Source organism: Squalius cephalus, assembly GCF_949319135.1.
Source record: "Squalius cephalus genome assembly, chromosome: 25".
NCBI lineage: Eukaryota > Metazoa > Chordata > Actinopteri > Cypriniformes > Leuciscidae > Squalius > Squalius cephalus.
This window is the reverse complement of record NC_137146.1, coordinates 4,465,033-4,485,582: the sequence shown is the minus strand read 5'-3', so window position 1 is coordinate 4,485,582 and position 20,550 is coordinate 4,465,033. Positions and strand designations below refer to the sequence as shown.

General features: G+C 38.4%; 1 protein-coding gene across 8 annotated transcripts in view; it reads left to right on the top strand.

Annotated features, from left to right (window-relative positions):
- The window catches only part of kcnc3b (potassium voltage-gated channel, Shaw-related subfamily, member 3b), a 63,164-nt gene that overhangs the window by 8,966 nt on the left and 33,648 nt on the right, over nt 1-20,550 (top strand). For 7 of the 8 annotated variants that reach the window (XM_079863019.1, XM_079863018.1, XM_079863024.1 and 4 more), the window contains one exon: nt 8,224-8,892. In XM_079863019.1, coding sequence (XP_079719145.1) covers nt 8,224-8,892 — 669 coding nt within the window. Of the gene's footprint in view, nt 1-7,888; nt 7,915-8,223; nt 8,893-20,550 lie in introns of those variants that run through there. The other variant, XM_079863022.1, reaches the window with a different exon arrangement.

Genomic DNA, 20,550 nt, shown 5'->3' with positions numbered 1-20,550 from the left:
GTACGTTTACGAGCTGTTTACTTCGCAAAATGTAATAAAATTTTTAGTGTGCAGCACACGTTTCCAAAAAGAGGAAGAGCTCCGCTGGCAGCCAATGGCGCAGTTGCGCGCTCTTTTGTTTGGAGGATAATGGGCTGCTATGTGTGCTCACAGGTAGCCTAGAATGATAGTTTGCCCTTAAGGAAGGAAACGCTTTTCTACACAGCAGCTGAAGCAGACAATATGGAGTCTGCTTTCCACTGCGGTCTGTAGCACGTCGCTGAATGAAAATGTGAGACGCGCTGACTCTCTCTCGCGCGCGCGCACACACACACACACACAATCACAGAGTCTGCTGCTGAGATGTTGTGTTCACAGCTGCTGAAATAGACACAGCACCAGTGCGTCACGTGATGTCCTGTCTATCCGAGAGAATTTTTATGATGTGAATCATGCATTTCGGGTTTTATTGCTGAAGTATTTTTGTATCAATAAATACCCCGTGCGTGCGCGAGATAAGACTGCTAGCAGGCAGGGAAAATATAATTTTAACGTGCTCTCTCTCTCTCTCTCTCTCTCTCTCTCTCTCTCTCTCTCTCTCTCTCTCTCTCTCTCTCTCTCTCTCTCTCTCTCTCTCCGTCTGTCTGCACATATTTCTTTCTGCATCAGTGGATCTAATGTTTTGACCTTTGAAGGAGGGAGAGGAAGACGTGGGACGGTGTGCGTTTTTGATGAATGTCTCGATAGAATGGTTGAAATTGTTGGCGCAAAGATCAGATCAGGGAACAGAGAGTGTGTGTGTGTGTGTGTGTGTGTGTGTGTGTGTGTGTGTGGTGTCACTGCAAAGGGGAGGCGACTGCAGCACTCTGCATCGGTGCAGTTCCCTTCATGTCCTGATGGGGCTCCACTGCACCAGACGGGAACATGTGAGGGTCCGCCAGACTTTAATATACTGTAGATGGGGAGCTATAAGATGAGGAGAGTTTTGGAATACATATCATGCCTGTTGCAACTTAAAGGGATAGTTCACCCAAAAATGAAAATTAGCCCATGATTTACTCCCCCTCAAGTCATCCTAGGTGTATGACATTCTTCTTTCAGACGAATACAATCGGAGTTATATAAAAAAAATGTCCTGGCTCTTCCAAGCTTCATAATGGCAGTGAATGGCCGTTTCTGTTTTAAAGTCCATAAAAGTGCATCCATCCATCATAAAAGTGCATCCATCCATCATAAAAGTGCATCTATCCATCATAAAAGTTAATCTATCCATCATAAAAGTGCATCCATCCATCATAAAAGTTAATCTATCCATCATAAAAGTGCATCTATCCATCATAAAAGTGCATCTATCCATCATAAAAGTGCATCTATCCATCATAAAAGTTAATCTATCCATCATAAAAGTGCATCCATCCATCATAAAAGCGCATCTATCCATCATAAAAGTTAATCTATCCATCATAAAAGCGCATCTATCCATCATAAAAGTTAATCTCTCCATCATAAAAGTTAATCTATCCATCATAAAAGTGCATCTATCCATCATAAAAGTTAATCTATCCATCATTAAAGTGCATCCATCCATCATAAAAGTTAATCTATCCATCATAAAAGTGCATCCATCCATCATAAAAGTTAATCTATCCATCATAAAAGTGCATCTATCCATCATAAAAGTTAATCTATCCATCATAAAAGTGCATCTATCCATCATAAAAGTTAATCTATCCATCATAAAAGTGCATCTATCCATCATAAAAGTTAATCTATCCATCATAAAAGTGCATCTATCCATCATAAAAGTTAATCTATCCATCATAAAAGTGCATCTATCCATCATAAAAGTGCATCCATCCATCATAAAAGTGCATCCATCCATCATAAAAGTGCATCTATCAATCATAAAAGTTAATCTATCCATCATAAAAGTGCATCTATCCATCATAAAAGTGCATCTATCCATCATAAAAGTGCATCTCCACACAGCTCCGGGGGGTTAAAAAAGACATTCTGAAGCGAAACTTTGCGTTTGTGTGAGAAAAATATCCATATTTAAAACTTTATAAAGTAAAATAACTAGCTTCCAGCCAAACGAACATACAGATTCCATTTACGCCTAAACCGCAACTTATGCGAAAGTTGTGTAAGTTGCGCTTTGGGCGCAAGTAGACTGCGTTTGGCCGGAAGCTAACGTGTAACGTGTTAAATATGGATATTTTTCTCACACAAACGCAACGCTTCGCTTCAGAAGGCCTTTTTTAACTCCCTGGAGCCGTGTGGAGCACTTTTATGATGGATGGATGCACTTTTATGATGGATGGATGCACTTTTATGATGGATAGATGCACTTTTATGATGGATGGATGCACTTTTATGATGGATAGATGCACTTTTATGATGGATAGATGCACTTTTATGATGGATGTCTTTTAACTTGAATGTCATATACACCTAGGATGACTTGAGGTTGAGTAAATCATGGGCTAATTTTCATTTTTGGGTGAACTATCCCTTTAAGGTCTTCTATCGATTTCTGTCATTTACATTATAGACCTTAATTAGGTTAGTGCCATATTACATTTTTGACAGGAAATGTCTTTCTGGGGGAAAAAACTATTTGGTAGACAAAAACTCCATAAAACAGTTTTGAAAGTTGTGAACTGTGGAAATTACGTGACCTAGCACCTTTATACACTTCTTGCCATTGTAAATTCAATATGGCGTCTGACCTGACTTAAGGGTCGGTCACACTACACTTTTCGGTCCATTGACTTCCATTCAAACGCATGCGAATGCATCAGACCCATAGACTAAAAAAAATATGGACGCAGTGTCCGTGACGTCACCCGTAGGATCTGAAGAGCATTTTTGAAGCACAAAGTGGGCGAAGCCGGCCGTCGCCATCTTGGCAGCACATCACTTCCGAAAAAAAAAAAAAAAATTGGCAAAGAGGCGGATTAGCTGAGGTGACGTGACGCTAACAGAAAGCAGACAAACGATTAGTAGTGACGTAGCGGCAATCCACCTGTCACTGCCCTAATGCAATTGCCCCTTGTGGCCCACAGTTGTCGTGAAGGGCAAATTTAGCAATATAGACCTAAACCACTTTTTATACCAGGCTGTAAACACATTTTTTTTCTGCTGTAAAGTTGGGCATTTTAATATGGGGGTCTATGGGATTGACTCTCTTTTGGAGCCTGACACTAGTGGTCAGTTGATGAATTGCAGTTTAAGTCACTTCCGTGTTGGATTCACAAGAGAGACACAAAAGTTGCCGCTTGGTCAGACCGGAAACGCAAGCTCAAGCTCAATCGTTCCAACTTTCAAGTTTGGTGAACTCTGACCTTCGAATTCACATCACGTGAAGACATGTGACTAGTAGAAGATCGATGCGTCAAGGCGTGACCTCATGGCTGAATTAAAAGAACAATATTTTTGCAGTAAAGTCGAGTAGATTGTATATTTATTTTACTTCTTGTTATATGTTGAATTCATGTTTATGAAAAAGACGCTTCATAGCGTGACGTCATATCATGACCGTCGCAGAGTCCGAACTAATTTCGCATGCTCAAAGTCTAGTGTGACCGTGGCTTACGGTATATTATCTTGCCATTTACTCATTATTTTTTTGCATTTTGTCCTTTATGTACCCTTTCCTGCTGAAAAAGTAAACATCTTAAACCAGCCTAAATATTTTTGCTGGTCTCCCAGTCTGGCCAGGCTGGTTTTTAAAGAGGTTTTGGCCACTTTTCAGCTGGTCAGGCTAGGTAGACCAACTCAAACCACCTGCTTTAAAGGGATAGTCCATCCAAACATTTTAATTGCCATTATTTACTTACCCTCATGTTGTTCAAACCAGTATGACTTTTTCTTCTGTGAACTTGTGCTGCTAACCAAACAGTTTTGGTTCCTGTTGACTTTCATTGCATGACCAAAAATACAATGCGAGTCAATGGGAACCAAAACTGTTCACCAACATTCTTCCAAATATCTTCTCTCATGCTCCACAGAAGAAAGAAAGTAATACAGGTTTGGAACAACATGAGGTAAAGTAAAAGATGCAGCAGGGGTTTTTTTTCTATTTGTTATTTTTAATGGCTATTTTAATTCCTCAGCTTCATTTTTGTAATTTCTGTTCTTAATTAGATAGATAGTTCTGACTCAACATTCTGATTGGACGTTTGAAACTGTTGTAAAACACGCCCCTAACAATAAACATGCCTGTGACAGTGACTATAATATAGCAAGTTAATACATTGCTTGGCAACAGTAAACAGCCTACAGTTATGCTAATTAACTGTATTGATGAAGAAATAGTTTATTCTGATTAATGCATATATAGACGGTTTCAATCATAATATTCAATAGACTGCGCAGTATTCTATTCGGAACAGCCCATGACACGCCCCCTGTCTGCCATTGGTCAGAAACAGGACACTCCACCCCAAACTCACTCCATTGGTCAAGTCAGTGTTGCTGTGTAGGGCTGGTTGTGATGATCAAATAAACAGAGCAATGTTATAAAAGCAGCACAGATTCACAGTTTTGTGTGTGTATGTGTGTGCGTTTTAAGGATATCAACCTTCATTTGATTTACTAATAGTTGTCTTTTCATATTAGACTGGATAATAGGACATTTTAACATCCAAATCACCTTTAAGTTCTCAGGTTTTATGGCTAAGACCTACTCTTACTTGTCGAACGCATGACAACGATTGGCTTTTTTCTTTTTCCGTCTTCCCATCTCCTGCATTTTCCTTTTCATTTGCTTGTGTTCCTTCTTTTCCAGCCCCCCTTCCCATCTCTCGCTCTCTTTCATGAGCAGGCTTTCCATTTTTTTCCCAAGTACAGGAACGTAAGTCACTAACTCTCTCCAGTCTTTTAAATTCTCTCTCTCTCTCTCTCTTGTCCCCTCCCCCCTCTCTCTGCCGGTGCTGGTCTCTCCTGATCTGTTCTTCTCTCCCTCCCCCTCTTGCTGCAGTGTTACTGCTAATGTATATTAGCGTCACTGCAGTCCTCCACTGCTCACCCTCTCCTTCTCTCCTTCAGCTTCCATTTCCTCTTCAGTGCTACCAGCATTTTTACTTCTCACTGTGTTGTCTTATTTTGCGCAGGTTCTGTGTCACATGCCTTCACACACACACATACACACACAGGAGAGGGTGAATGCGCTGGGTAATTATACCTCGTCTCCCTCACCCTGTGTTTCAGGATTTCTCACGCCGCTCGCATGATCTCTAAACCCTCTTTTTTTCTTCTTGCCTACTTCTTTTTTATCTACTTGTTTTTCTCACCTTCTCTTTGTGACCCCCTTCTCCCTCCCCCTTCCAAAAAAATTAAAATAAATAAATAAATGAAATAAAACGTCACCACTGCTGCCGAGCTCAGTTCTGGTGCCTGCCTTGCAAACACACACACACACACACACACACACACACACACACACACACACACACACACGGCACAGTCAAATATTAACCCTCTCAATTCTTCAGCAGGGATTATGTTTTTAGTCATTTTAAACTTTTGCATATTCTTTTTTAGTCATGTACATCAATATTTCTTAATATTTTCCCTAATATTAACTTAATCTACCAAACCGCAATTGATTCTAACAAATAGTCGTTTATGCTTTTTTTTAATGCGTATTTTGAGTGCATAGTTTGAAAGTACCTTCCTGGGCCCAATCCTTACTTTTTCTCTATCCGTAACTCATTCCACATCCTGTTTTCTCTTAGTTTGTGTAGTTTTCTTTGCCCTCTCTCTGAGCGCCGCAGTCCTGCTGCTGTCCGAGGTGCTGATATCAGCCCTCTTCAAACTTCTGAGTCTGCATTTATTTATTTATTCAACAAAAGCTTCTGTTTTTCTTCATTTTTGCTCTAATATCTTTCCCCTCGACCTCTATGCCAGCTTTTTTCACTTTTCCTCCATCTGTGCATTCGATTATCTCACTTTTTTAATTGTTTTCTTTAATAATCCCTCCTCTGGGTTCATTTAAGTATCACATTATTCCATTAACATGCTCTCTGAGTCACGTTTATACACCTGAACTGCTTTGAACTCACTATTTCTATTTTGGCATTAATCTGAAAGCTCTGTGTCTATGCAACAAAATTAATATGATATACAAAATCATTTTTTATGCAAGCACAAGTACAGTATTTTAACTTCTGGTGCGCATGTAGTTTTAAGTCAATCACTGTGAATGCTAGTCAGGGTTTAAACAATTAAGCAAAGATCTTTTTGAAACAAATTTCACTCAGAAATTGCTAGTGAATTTCACAAATAGCAAGTAACACATTGAATTAAATGTAACATTTTGAAGGAGAAAAACTGAAATAGTATTTGCTCCAATAATCTTTGTTTTACTTAGTGTATTTAAAGTTTAAAAACAAGTTATAACTTAATTCACTTACTTCTACACTAACATAAACAGCACAACTTTTTTCAGACATCGCATACATCCGCTATCAGAAGTAAATAGCCTTACCTTTAATATTTCCGTCCTCTTTCTTGACTTTCTTCTCTAGATCCCTCTTGCTCAAGCTGTTTAAATGCATTTCTGCGAGAGTTGACTAACTTTCACCAGAATGCCTGGAAAAGAATTTGAATAGACAAAAAGGAAAGTGACTAAGGAGTTGAGTTTCAAGCTGCCGAAAAGTGCGATTAAATAGACAGAATGGAAGAAAAAATATATAAAAAGAGGCAGAAAGAGTAATGGAAGAAGGAGAAAGTGCTTGTGAAATGAAATGAAGAAGGAATCAGCTGAAAGGAGGTGATGAAGTAGAAAAGAGAAAAGTAAGTGATGCTGGACTCCAGAGTCGTTCTCAGTGAATTGTGATTCCTTAATGCGGATTTGGAGAGCATGGGATGGGGGGATGGGGGGGCAGGAGGAGAGGAGGAGAAAGGTAAGGGGGGGGGGGGACAAACAGAGATGGGATAGGAAGAGAAAGAGAGCAAAATGGAATGAATACTTTAAAAGCAAGTAAATCAACCATTTCGAACAGGGCTCTACTACAATAATAGAGAGGGGAAGAAGAGGGAGATGCACAAACTCAGGGTTTTTACTGCAGCAAAACTGCACTGCTCTCTCCAAACCTCTCTCGCTCGCTCTCCCTCTCTCTCGCTCACACCCCCTCCTGCTCAGTGACGCTCGGCTACAGTGCTGTACTGCTGTGTGTGCATAATGAGCACCTTTCTATCTCCCTCTGTCTCTCTTTCTCTCTCATTCCCTCCATGCAATGAAGCTGCAGTGAAGCTCTTGACTTATTAGCTGCTTCATTTAAAGAGATAGAGAGACGGAGGGAAAGAGAGACAGATAGAATTCTAATCAGTCGCAATAGTCTCTCGCCCTCAGTTGCGTCTAGCAGTGGCGTAGCTTTGAGAGTTGCGGGCCAAAGGATGTCTGAAAGCAATACGCATGAATGATGGATTGACAGACAGTATCTGTAGTCGACATGCATGCAATTACATATGAAATATACCTTCGGTTTCATGCATTAATGACTTTTGGTACACTAAAATGACCTTTTTCAGTAGTTTTGATCACATTTGATCACTGAAGTATTGAGAGGGAAACATAATAATAATTAATTGTTTGACTGCCAGTTATATAATGCTCAGCTTACATTCTGTTCTGTTGTCTAGTAGCTCTACTTATTGTTTTCTCTCTTATATTTATCGTTTCTGTTTGCATTTGTCATTTGCGAGTTGCATCAGATAAAAGCATCCTCTAGATGAATACACGTAAATCTCATTGTGGATAACTCGGGCTAAGGGACAATTGTTTTTATGATCCTGTTTAATGTGTCCTGTGTGTTCAAAACGGCATCAAAGCCCTTTGTATTGTACGATTGTTATTCGATGTGCTCTGATCTTTTTTAGTGTGTAGTTGATTAGTTTACATGAAATACTCTTGGGAAGTCCTGCAGTGTGAGATGCTGGGACCATTCTGGAATCTTTATTTTTAAGAGTGTATGACATCCATGCATTCTTTTTAATCTTGATGTTGATTATAATCTTGATGATAAAGTCATGCGTCAATTACGCGCACACATTAAGCAACTTTTGCCACACACACACACACACACAAGGTCACATGGCAACCTTCATGTCACTGCAGTATTTTTGGCATATCAATAGCGGGACCCCCGTATGATGTGCAAGATCCCCTTCCTTATACCTTTACTAAACATCTTCCCTCTTTCTCTCCCCCCTCCCTCCCTCCCTCCTCCCCCACAGACCGCTCTTCTCTCCTCCCCTCTTCGTTTTTTCTCCTCCTCTCCCTCCCCTATGCTCAGTTCGGTGTGTGTCTCCTCATTCAAAGGGCGCAAGGGTGGGAACAAGTCGTCCAACAAAGCATGTTACAGCGCCGACATGACTTGCCCGTCGGAAAGCGAGAAAATCGTCATCAACTGCGGCGGCGTGAGGCACGAGACGTACCGGAGCACGCTGAAGACGCTTCCCGGGACGCGCCTGTCGTGGCTCACTGAGCCGGACGCCTTCAGCAACTTCGACTACGACGCGAAGTCAGACGAGTTCTTCTTCGACAGGCACCCGTCCGTCTTCTCGTTCATCCTCAACTACTACCGGACGGGCAAGTTGCACTGCCCTAACGACGTGTGCGGCCCGCTGTTCGAGGAGGAGCTCGCCTTCTGGGGCATCGATGAGACCGACGTGGAGGCGTGTTGCTGGATGAACTACCGGCAGCACCGGGACGCGGAGGAGGCGCTGGACAGCTTTGAGACGCCCGAGCCGGAGGTACCGGACGACGACCCTGCGCTCGCGGGGGACGGAGACCTGAAGCGGCTCTGCCTGCAGGAGGACAACAGGAAAGCGGGCTGGTGGCGCGTGTGGCGACCCCGGATCTGGGCGCTCTTCGAGGACCCTTATTCATCCAAATACGCGCGGGTGAGTGTTCAGCACCTCTTTACGCATGGACAGCTCCGTTAACTCATGGTGCTGGTGGGCTGAAATGTTGTCGAATCCATGACCTTAGAACCTGATTAGTACATCTACGTGCTCTTTGAAGACCCAAAATGTTGTATGCATAAACTAGTTTGGTTGGTAACTGAAGGTTTTAGGTTCCAGTATCAGAAGGGTTTGTGCATTGTGCCATTGAGTTTGAGATGTACACTCTTCTTCTTTAGTGGTTCTTTATAAGTTATTTAGATTATTAAAACTATTCTTTAAACTATATAAAAAAAAAATGGTTCTTTTTAAGAACGTTTGATTCTTTTGGGAACCTAAATGGTTCATTGAATCGGTTCAAACACCCCCTTTTGCAAGTGCAAAAATAAAAGTTCTTTATTGCCATTGAGGGTTTCATCAAGAACCTTTAACATTTGCACTGCATAAAATGTTCTTTAGAAAATGTTCTTCACGCTAGGGAAAAAAAAATGGTTATTTTAAGAACTTTTTTCTGAAAGGTTCTTTGAGGAAACAGAATTGTTCTTCAGCTGCAACTCTGTAAAATCTCGCTTTATTTTTACGAGTGTAGTTAGTATACACTTCTGCTAACCCTCTGAACTAACTTGCGTGGTTTAACACAAAGGTTGGACAAGTTGAAACTGAAAGTTCAAACGCCATAAGCGTTGACAGATATCATTGTGCCCTTGAATAAGACGCCTAACCTCAGGTTACTCCAGAGGGATTAAACCAGTAATTAGTCACTTTTGATGAAGGCATCAACTAAATGAGTAATTAAGAAATCTGTGCACTCTTATTCCATCACAAGGGATGCTAAATACTTAATTGTATTTAACTCAACTTTTAACTGTGAGTTAACTGTGAGATGGGAGGTCGTTGTGCCTTTATGCTTGTTTTTACTTCATTAGTAAATCTAGATGCTATCTGAATGTGGATATTTAGGTAACATTATAGTTTATTAACTGTATGGTGATGGAGCCTAGTGGGTTGGTAACTGAACGTTTGTAGGTTCAAACCCCATGAGAGTTGAAGTATCACTGTGCCATGAAGCAAAGATACGTCATGAGTGTACAGTAAGTGATTTTTTATAGTAAGTGGCTTTGGATAAAAGCGTCAGATAATGGCTGATTAACTAATTGTTCATTCTGGAGTAGTTAAAGATCTGAACTGGTAATTGAGAAGTTGTGGGACTTCATGAACTGTCCTTCACTGAACTTTGAAACAATTTTCACTCATAAATTGCTTGTAAAACGGCAATTAAAATATTGAATTGAACACGGCGTTGTAAAGTAGAAAGGCTGAAGTATTTTCTTGTACAAATATGCTCCAGTAATCTTCATTTTATTCACAATTTCAAACATATTTTGACAGTGTTGATCAAGACATTTAACCTGAGGTTGTAAGTCAGTGTAGATAATGGCATTAGCTAAACGAGTAATCGTGCAGTAACGTGTGTGTGTGTGTGTGTGTGTATGCAGTTCCTCCATCATCATCATCAGACTGTTGCAGTGACTGGAGAAAGTTGCATGATTTCAGTAGTTGACCCAAACTGGTTAAATGAGTTTTGAAGGGTGCCATCATCAGCCTGTAAAAATGAACTGGATATTCCCCCAGAATCACACATTGCATCACCATCAAACACATACCTTACTCATATTTCTGCGTGTAATTGCATGTTATCGCCCCTCTTAGAGTCATCTGCAGTCTTTGTTTCAGCTGTTTTAAAGTGTTGCACCTTACAGTAGCAGCCACCATTACCGCATTTATAGCCCATAAAACCCTCTGCTCTTATGAATCTTTTATGCTTCTGATGCCTGACGCAGGAAACACAGTCGCATGTTTCTTAATCGCATCCTTGGTCATTTTCATTTAAATGTGGGCTGTGTTTTCAGAGCGAATAACGTTCAGTCTGATGCGATTATAACTGCTGATACAGGACCAAACGCTGCTCCAGAGACAGGGTGCATTTGATTGATATTGCACAAATATGATAGACTATCACTCATATTTTGGCTCAGAGGCATAGTCAAATATTTGAAAGCAAATGCCCTAGTGTGTGCATACACTGTTGGTGTGTGTGGATGTATCAGGTTCAGCTGAGGAAGTGAATTGAGGTTGTGTGTATAAAGAAAATCCATGTGCATTTGTCAATGGTGACTCACTTACAGCAGGCCATATGCTTTTTAAAGTTGTTTTATCAGCATGTTTGGTGATTATCACATGCTGTAGCGTGTCTTTCATGATTTTAGATGAAATTGAGATGTATGGCTGTACAATTCAAAAGCTTTTCAACATATTGTGTCATAGAGGCTTCTTATCTGAAACTAGATATAATGACTTTACTGTGTGAATTTTTAGGGAAGAGCTTAAAAGTATCGTCTGCATATACATAGACGAGACGTGCGCAATCGCGGTCTGCTGTGTGTTTGTGCGCTTACGGATGGATTTAGACTGATACCTGAGGAATGCATCTTCATTGTCCAAATGTCACTCGCTGGTCAATATTTGCCACAGTTCATTCACCATGTTGTCAGCCGGGGTTTACTGTATAGTTGTTGCTGAGCACATGCAAGCTTTAACATGCATGTTTGTATATGGTAAACACAATCAATTAGTGGTCGAACGATAAAGGTTTTTAATGTCCAGTGCTGATTGCTATCTAGAGAGCAAGGTGACTGATGGCGGATATGGAATGCATTTGAATTTTTTAAATTTGAATCACATATTTAAATTATTACCATTACCAAAATTTTGGGGTCTTTTTTTCTCAAAGTATTACTTTTATTCAGCAAGGATGCAATAAATTGATCAGTAAATACATGTATAATGTGACAAAATAATTTGATTTCAAGTACAGTAAATGCTGTTCTCGGGGGGTTCACAAAAATATGAAGCAGCACATCTGTTTTCAACATTGATAATAATAATAAGAAACGTTTCTTGAGCTGCAAATCATCATATTAGAATGATTTGTGAAGGATCATGTGACACTGAAGACTGGAGTAATGATGCTGAAAATTCAGCTTTGATCACAGGATATAAATGACATTTTACAACATATTCAAATAGAAAACAGTTCTTTTAAATTGAAATAATATTTCACAATAATACAGATTTTACTGTATTTTTGATAAAATGCCGCCTTGGTGAACATGATTCAACAGATTCCTAAAAAAAAGAAAATGTGCACTAAACACTTATCGGGCCTTGTTCATAAAAACAAGAATAACACATTTCTGAGTAAATCATAATAAATTGTTTCACTGAATTGAATGCAACAGTTTATTCACTATTTTCTCAAAATTCACCAAAAAAAGTATGACTAAATATCAGCTGAATTAATACAATTTAGTGACAGCAAATAAGATGCTAAAACACTATTTTACACTTTTCGGACATTATTCATAATTAAAGGAGAACACATTTCTTGGTAAATAATGTATAAATCCATCCTACTTTCTGCTGTTTAAATTAAATTGAGTGCAGAAATTTACATAAAGATTTTTACACAGAAATTGATTCTGCTCGTATTTCACGAATAACTCTACCGTATTTATGCAAAACTCTCCAAACACTTGTTTTCTCACAAAGCATTTGACTGGTGTCACAGTGCTCTGTTTCTCTCATGCATTAGTAGACAACACTGATCCGTAGCCTGCAGTAACACTCCAGTGATCTCCAACCTACCAGGACTAGATGAGACAAAAAGGACGGACAGTGGAAGGTGAATGAGAGAGGTGAAAGAAAGGATATTGCAGGCGTGATTTAAAGCCACTCGCTGTAGATTCATCATGCGGGTGAAGTGTGAAACATTTATGAGCTGAGCGATAATCTTCGTGTTTTTCATACCAACATCAGTCCTCTCTGAGAGTCCAACACACACACACGCTGGCGTGCAACACTGCTGCAATCCTGCTCTCCACGCAGCCTGAGCTGTGCACTAGAGCAAAGCATGAGCGAGAGAGGGTCAGATGTAAGGAATACGGGGGGGGAACAGAGATGGAGGAAGCCGAGCTGTGAGAGATGGATGGAGATGGATATTTGAGAGGGGGAGTGGCTGGAAACGAGAGGATGGGGGGAGAGGAATGCATTATGGACTCATTTTAACATCTTCAATTATGACTAAAGGCACCAGACGGCCTTCTTCCTCGCTCTCTGTGGACTATTGACTGATCGTTTATCGATCGCTCAAGTCTCTGTCTCTCTGAAGGCATCCGATCAACACACACACACACACACACACACCGACTGCAAGTAATACTGTGCAGTTGCACGTGACACTTCTGAAGGTTATTGAGAATGAATCCTCTAATGTATGCATCCTAAATGCTCATGCAGAGATCAAAACTTATCTCATTAATATTTACATTTGATGTTTAGGACTAATTTCAGCATTTTTTTAAAGCACAGTGGAATGGTAACATACAGTGACCACAAAAACACTTAAAAGTGATAGTTCACACAAAAAACAACAAAAAAAACCTTAATTTACTTACCCTCATGTTATTCCAAACCTGTAGGAAATTTTTTACACTGTAAAAAATATATTTTTAAATTAAATTAATTACATTATTGGAGTAGAATTTACAAGAAAATACCGGAACATTTTACGTAAGCACTTTATGTATAATGCATTATTATAATGTACTTTATGAGGCAATATAATATTTGCAGATTCATTGCTGCATCTGAAATTGGTTGTCATGTGTTTTAATCCATTACTTTCTAAAGGTGTAACAATGAATAGACAAGTATTATAATGTATGTTACAATTATTCATGAGACCATACAATGCATTATAAGGTGCATTAGAAAGCATAATTAATGCATTACTGAAAATACTGCAGAATTTTGCATTTAATTCAATTGGTTACTTGCTGTTTCTTTAAAATTCCTTGTGAAATTTACTAGCAATTTCTGAGAGTAAATTGTTTCTTTACCAATTTTTTTTCGGTGTATGTGTAACACAAAAGACAATATTTAGGAAAACATCAGTATGACTTTCATTGTATGGACAAATGCGTTCTTCCAAAAAATCATCTTTTGTATAAGGGATTAAACTGAACTTGCCCTTTAAGACACAATTCCATGTGTGAATGCCATTGCATTAGATAAAAGTTTGTGAAAGAGAAAAGCTTGTACAGCACATGCCATTTGCTCTGTGATTTTATTATCTAATGCACTGACATTCAGATGGTTTAAAGTGTGGCTTAAATGGCCAAATACTTTTGTGCTTCAGCTGTAATGTACAGAGGGAGAAACTGTTATTTCTACAGTAATGTAATGAGTGTCATGGAGTTATGACTACAGCAGCATTAATACAGATCTCAGGCAGCACGTGTGAAAAAGGTACAAACTAATCACATGATGCTTGTGGCTTGATTTCAAGTGACATATTGCTTGAGAAGGAGCGGAGATTTAAAAAGACTTACTGAGCACCTGTTTGTCATCTGTCTTCCATATATAGGAGACACTGTTGGCACACTTACAGATGCATGATAGATAGATAGATAGATAGATAGATAGATAGATAGATAGATAGATAGATAGATAGATAGATAGATAGATAGATAGATAGATAGATAGATAGATAGATCTATAGATTATCAAGACAGAATATCCTAATCAATGACTAGATAACTACACTTAAGCTACATAAATTCATCAACTAACCATTCAGAAATGTTGTCTACATGTTGTCACTTCTTCTTGAGTCTCTCCATCATTGTCTGACTCCGGTTTGAACATAAAAGGCTAAAAGTTTTAGAAATTTTCAGTGCATGTGTGTGTGAAGTAAAAGGACATGAGCTCTTGTAGCTCCGCCCCCTGTGCCGGGAGCAGCAGCTCATTTGCATTTAAAGGAACAGACACAAAACGGTGCATTTTTGCTCACCCTCAAAAAGTGACAACTTTAACATGCTATATAAAAATATCTGTGGGGTATTTTGAGCTGAAACTTCACATACACACTCTGGGGACATCACAGACTTATTTTACATCTTGTGAAAAGGGCATTATACCACCCCTTTGAGGAAATATAACTCGTTTTAACCTGTTGCTGACACTGATGTCCAGTAACTTTGTACTATACTGTCTTTTTACTCTGGTAACATGGTAACCTGCATAATGTCTGCAATTGCATGTGTTTGACAATGTCATCACCTCAGACATGAAGGTCATGTCTTATAGTAAAGGTTGCTGTAATTATCTTGTAATCTAGACCAGTCTCACATGTAAGTGTTTGACAGAGAGTCTGCCTCCATCAAAAGTTCTGGGACGCGCGGTCCCGAAACATCTCTTCCCGTCGGGCCCAATCATATCCACGGGGTTCCTGAGTCCCATGCATAGCAGTCGCATTAAACAAACTGCTTTGGGCATCATATTTTTGTGACATTGGCAAGTTTATCCAGGGACGCTGTGTTTTTCCTTGAGAATGAAGGGAATCTGAACTGTGCTGACACACACACACACACCTTTAAACACAAATGCACACAAACACCGTCTCTTGACTGTCTTGCATGCTTCTTCAACACATACTTATGCACAGCAGGGATAATTGTAACACTTTTTGGTTTTTGCTCATTTATTCAGAAAATAAAGTCTAAAATGCTTTGAACTTTTGCTATAAAAACATCTTTGACATTGCATGTATGAATAAATGTCAGTCATAATAATTTTCTGTTAAGCTGCTTCGAAACAATATGTGTTGGGAAAAGCGCTACAAATAAACTTTAATTGAATTTAATCATAATTGAGTTGAATAAAATTAAGCTTGAACTACATGAGCACGAAAACTTTAGAATGTGATAGAACGGTTTAAAAAGATGCACATGATTTGATTTATTGGAAATATGACCGCATATTTCCAAAATTTAAGGCATTTTTACTTGCTCTTTACAAATATCCACTTCTAATGTAAATTAGACTGTCTGTTGTTGGTTGAGGTAGAGGACTGAAGTCTTGCTTTCTTATCCTGATCCCAGGATTTTGGTCAGTTATTTTTGCACCAGTTTTTCAGCCCCGGGCCATAAAAACACTCAAACATTCATCAAACATGCATGCACAGTCTCACAAACATACATTACTGCTTCACTCCACAGAGTTTTGCTGTTTTATATACGCCATGGCCTACAGAGGCAGAATGCCGTAACAGAGAAACACTTTAACAGAGAAAAGTGGTTTCAAAGTTCATTTTGATTGATTTGATGTCAATTTCACACTGCATTTTCTCTGAATCTCTGTATAGTGGAGCCAAACCCAACTGTCACAGGACAGATCATAGTTTAAAAGACCCATTTACAGTCATAACTCGATTTTTACGTAATACATAGTTACTCTCTTTTGCCTTTGCAGAGCAGTGCATCTCTGAGAGACAAAGAGATATCTTTCGAGCCAATCACACTTCTGTAGATTTGACGTATTTAATGAACACAAATGCAAAGTGGCTGTATGTTTGATGAGGGTTTATCTCAACCGTGTTCCTGAAATATGGGTGGAAATAGAGAGTCGTCGTCGAGTGTGCATTTTCAGGACATTTCTGCAGGAATTTGAGTTGAACTAGCAAACTTTAATGTACATTTAAATGTAGAATTAAAATGAATAGAAATTTTAAGAAATTCATGTGTGAAGTTTTTAATGAAACTTTGAAAGTTGGCTTGACAAAGCATTGTTTGAAAGTTTTCACACACACACAAAAAAAAAAAAGTTTTAAAAGCCTTGAAGTTTGAAGATACTGCAGATAAACAGACTGACTATAAGTAGAACTAATTTGAGAGTAAATTGTGCATAAAACGATTATGTAAATTCAGTGGAACGGTGCATGTATGAAACATTTATGAATGATTTACTGATTAATGCTTAACAGATTTTTTTTAATCCTTGTTTTTATGAAAATTGTCTAATAAGCGTGAAATAATGTTTATAGCCCTTATCAATGCATGATCGTGCACATTTTTATTTTTCATGAATTTTGAGTGAAATACATTTTCATGAAACATGAGCAGAACTAATATCTTTGTAAATTGTGCATAAAACTTGCATAAATCGTTGCACCGTAAATTTAATGGGACTATTTACAGTACAGTTGGGGTTGGTAAGATGTTAAATGTCATCCTAATATGCAGATAATATGAAACATTTCAACGTTGAAGCCATTTGTGCTGATTTAAATCCGTCTCAGGATTCTTTGATGAATAGAAAGTTCAAAAGAACATCTTTTTTTTTTTTTATATATATATTATAAATGTCATTTTTGATTCATTTCATGCATCCTTGCTTAATTTCGTTAAAACAAAAATCGTACTGACCCCAAGCTTCTGAACGGACTGATGTAGTGCAGATTTCATCATATTTAATAAACCACAGTTGAAGAACACTTCCCAGAACCTGTTTTGAATTTTCTTTCAATTGCAATCCAGTAAACTCCTCTAGTCCTGTGGTGAGATGATGTTCTGGTCTCAGTGTTCTTCATTGAGGTCCAGAGGAGCTTGACCTGTAGCAGCTTCCAGCATCATGAGCTCAGAGACACTGGCGTCCTGCTCCATGAATATTTTATTGGCAGTCTTGACATGGCTTGAAAGGATGAGCAGATGAACAGCTCTTATGTGACGGTCTTGGAGTTGGCGTCTCCCAGGGGCCTTGCATTCGGGCTCCTGGTTGCTTAATTGACAAAGACAAGTATACTGTCATGTCCCTCAGACGATTTTCACAGCTGTCCCTCCACATTCCTCCTGATGTTCTCGAAGGGCACCTCCGTGATCTGGTCTGGAGGCTCATCTTCATGTGTACTGGATGTACACTACGCTTGGATTAATTAGTAAAGAAGTCTCTTCTGCTCACCAAGGCTGCATTCATTTGATCAAAAATACAGTAAAAACAGTGAGATATTATTGTAAAATGTAATTTATTCCTGTGATCAATTACTCATCATTACTCCAGTCTTCAGTGTCACATGATCCTTCAGAAATCATTCTTATATGATGATTTGCTGCTCAAGAAACATTTATTATTATTATCAATGTTACTGTTTTTACTGTATTTTGATCAAATAATGCGTTATTTGATCAAAATACAGTAAAAAGCCCTGGTTAGCAGATGAGACTTAACTTTTGACTGGTATTGTATTGGAGAAGTGCTCACATGTACTAGACTGAGACTCTTGAGAGCGTGAGTGACTGGCGCCAGAGCTTCGAAACATTCGACAGGAAGGGTTTCAGTTTGCCCTGACACAGGTGTGTGTGTGTCGATGAGTCAATCTCTTTAGTTTCATGTTTGTTCCACAGGGAACCCGAGATCAGGCCTGCTGGGTAATTTCATCTCGGTGATAATTGGAACTTCCTGTGGCGATGAGATCATATCCTGCTGAGCCACATCAGAGCAATAGCATCACACCCTGGTGTCTGGCTCAACACACACACACACACACACACACACACAGATGCTTCATCTTCATATGTGAGGACGTTCCATCATTAATGTGATGTGGAATATTGGGAATGTTTTTCAGTTGAGGCTCATGTGGAAGTTTGTCCTTGGCATCTTTGTTTCCAATAAACGGATAAATGTAGTTGAGCTATAAAGTGGTGGCCATGGTTTAATGTTCTCTAATTATTGACGGCAGTAATTCCATCCATCTCTGAGGAGCAGTTTAATTCTCAGCCTTAAGTAGCCATAAATATTTTATCTTAACTTTTTTGTAAGTGTACCGCAGTATTCACGTGGTACTTTAAGGTATTTTTCAAAAGACATTAATACTTTAATTTCGCAAGGATGCATTAAACTGATCAAAATATTTCTATTTCAAATAAACTTTCTTTTCATCAAAGAATTCTGAAAAAAATATTTCAACATTGATAATAATCAGAAATGTTTCTTGAGCAGATTTCTGAAGGGTCATGTGACACTGAAGACTGGAGTAATGATGCTGAACATTCAGCTTTGATCACTGGAATAAATTACAGTTTAAAATATATTTACATAGAAAACAGTTACTTTAAATTGTAATAAGATTTCACAATATTTTACTGTATTTTCGGTCAAATAAATGCAGTCTTGGTGAGCAGAAGAGACTTCTGAATGATACTATATACAATGTGTTCAAAAATACCTTTAAAGGCTTTTGTGAGTCTCAATGTCTGATAGATTTAGACTTTTAACCAGAATTCTATTTGATAATCACTGGTTTAGTAATCTAAATTCTTCGTTTTGACATCATTTGTCTTCTTTTTTCCCTCTGGTCATTTTTTAGTTTGCTTATTTATTTGTTTATTTATTTTGCTGAGTCAGGAAACTGTCCCGACGTGTCCGTGTCTGGAAGACAGGACAAGGGCAACACACACACACACACACACACACACACACACACTTGTTCTTTTACTGAAGCATGACCTTGGACAATGGACACGCTGTAGATAAGTGACACCAGAGTCACTTCAGCGTAGCAAAACCTTTACAAAGTTAACAAAGCATTTCCCTAAATTAAGACATACTATCACTTTTGGCCGCTACTATAGAATATATATATTTATATATATATAAAATGTATAAAATTAAATAATAATAAAATGTATTCATTAATAATGATATTATATTTTTATATATATTATATTTAATTTTATATATATATATATATATATATATATATATATATATATATATATATATATATATATATATATATATATATTAAATATAATATAATATATAAAAATATAATATCGTTATTAATGAATAAATGTTACTTTTGAGGATACCCAAAGGAAATTTTGTCATAGTTACTTGGTTTACAACTATAGCAAAGTAAACCCCCCAAAAAATAAAAAAAATGCTCACACACATTCAGACGTGCATGTTATGTTAAGCTGTGTGTGTGTGTGTGTGTGTGTGGTCCAGGTAAACCCTTGGAAGTCCTTGATATTTTTTGGGCCCCATGATGTTTTTTGAAAATCTGAAAATGCATAAAGTTTTCTTTGATGGGTAGGTTTAGGGTTAGGAAAAGTGTGTGTGTGTGTGTGTGTGTGTGTGTGTGTGTGTGTGTGTGTGTGTGTGTGTGTGTGTGTGTGTGTGTGTGTGTGTGTGTGTGGTCCAGGTAAACCCTCGGAAGTCCTTGATATTTTTTGGGCCCCATGATGTTTTTTGAAAATCTGAAAATGCAGAAAGTTTTCTTTGATGGGTGGGTTTAGGGTTAGGAAAAGTGTGTGTGTGTGTGTGTACCTGGTATTTCCTATGTTATGGGCACCAAATGTCACCACAAAGATAGTAATACCAGTAAATTTCGACCTTAAGGGGACATTTTTATTTATTTTTTTGGGTCCCCACGTGGAGATCAGCTTATAAATCATACTAAATAAAGTGTTATGAAAATGTAAAATACAGAAAGTTTTCTGTGATTGGTTTGAGGATAGAATATACAGTTTGTACAGTATAAAAATCATTATGTCTATGGAAAATCTCCATAAAACATGGAAACCAGTGTGTGTTTGTGTGCGTGTGTGTGCGTTTGTTTGTTTAGCCATCTGCTCCTACAGGATAGATGTCCAGCGTAGCCAATGCTAAATTCATCGCTTTGGCTTTCTGCTCGGTTCAAGACACACACGCATGTAAAGGTGAATGTTTTTATGGCGATATGAAAAAAAAGTTCCC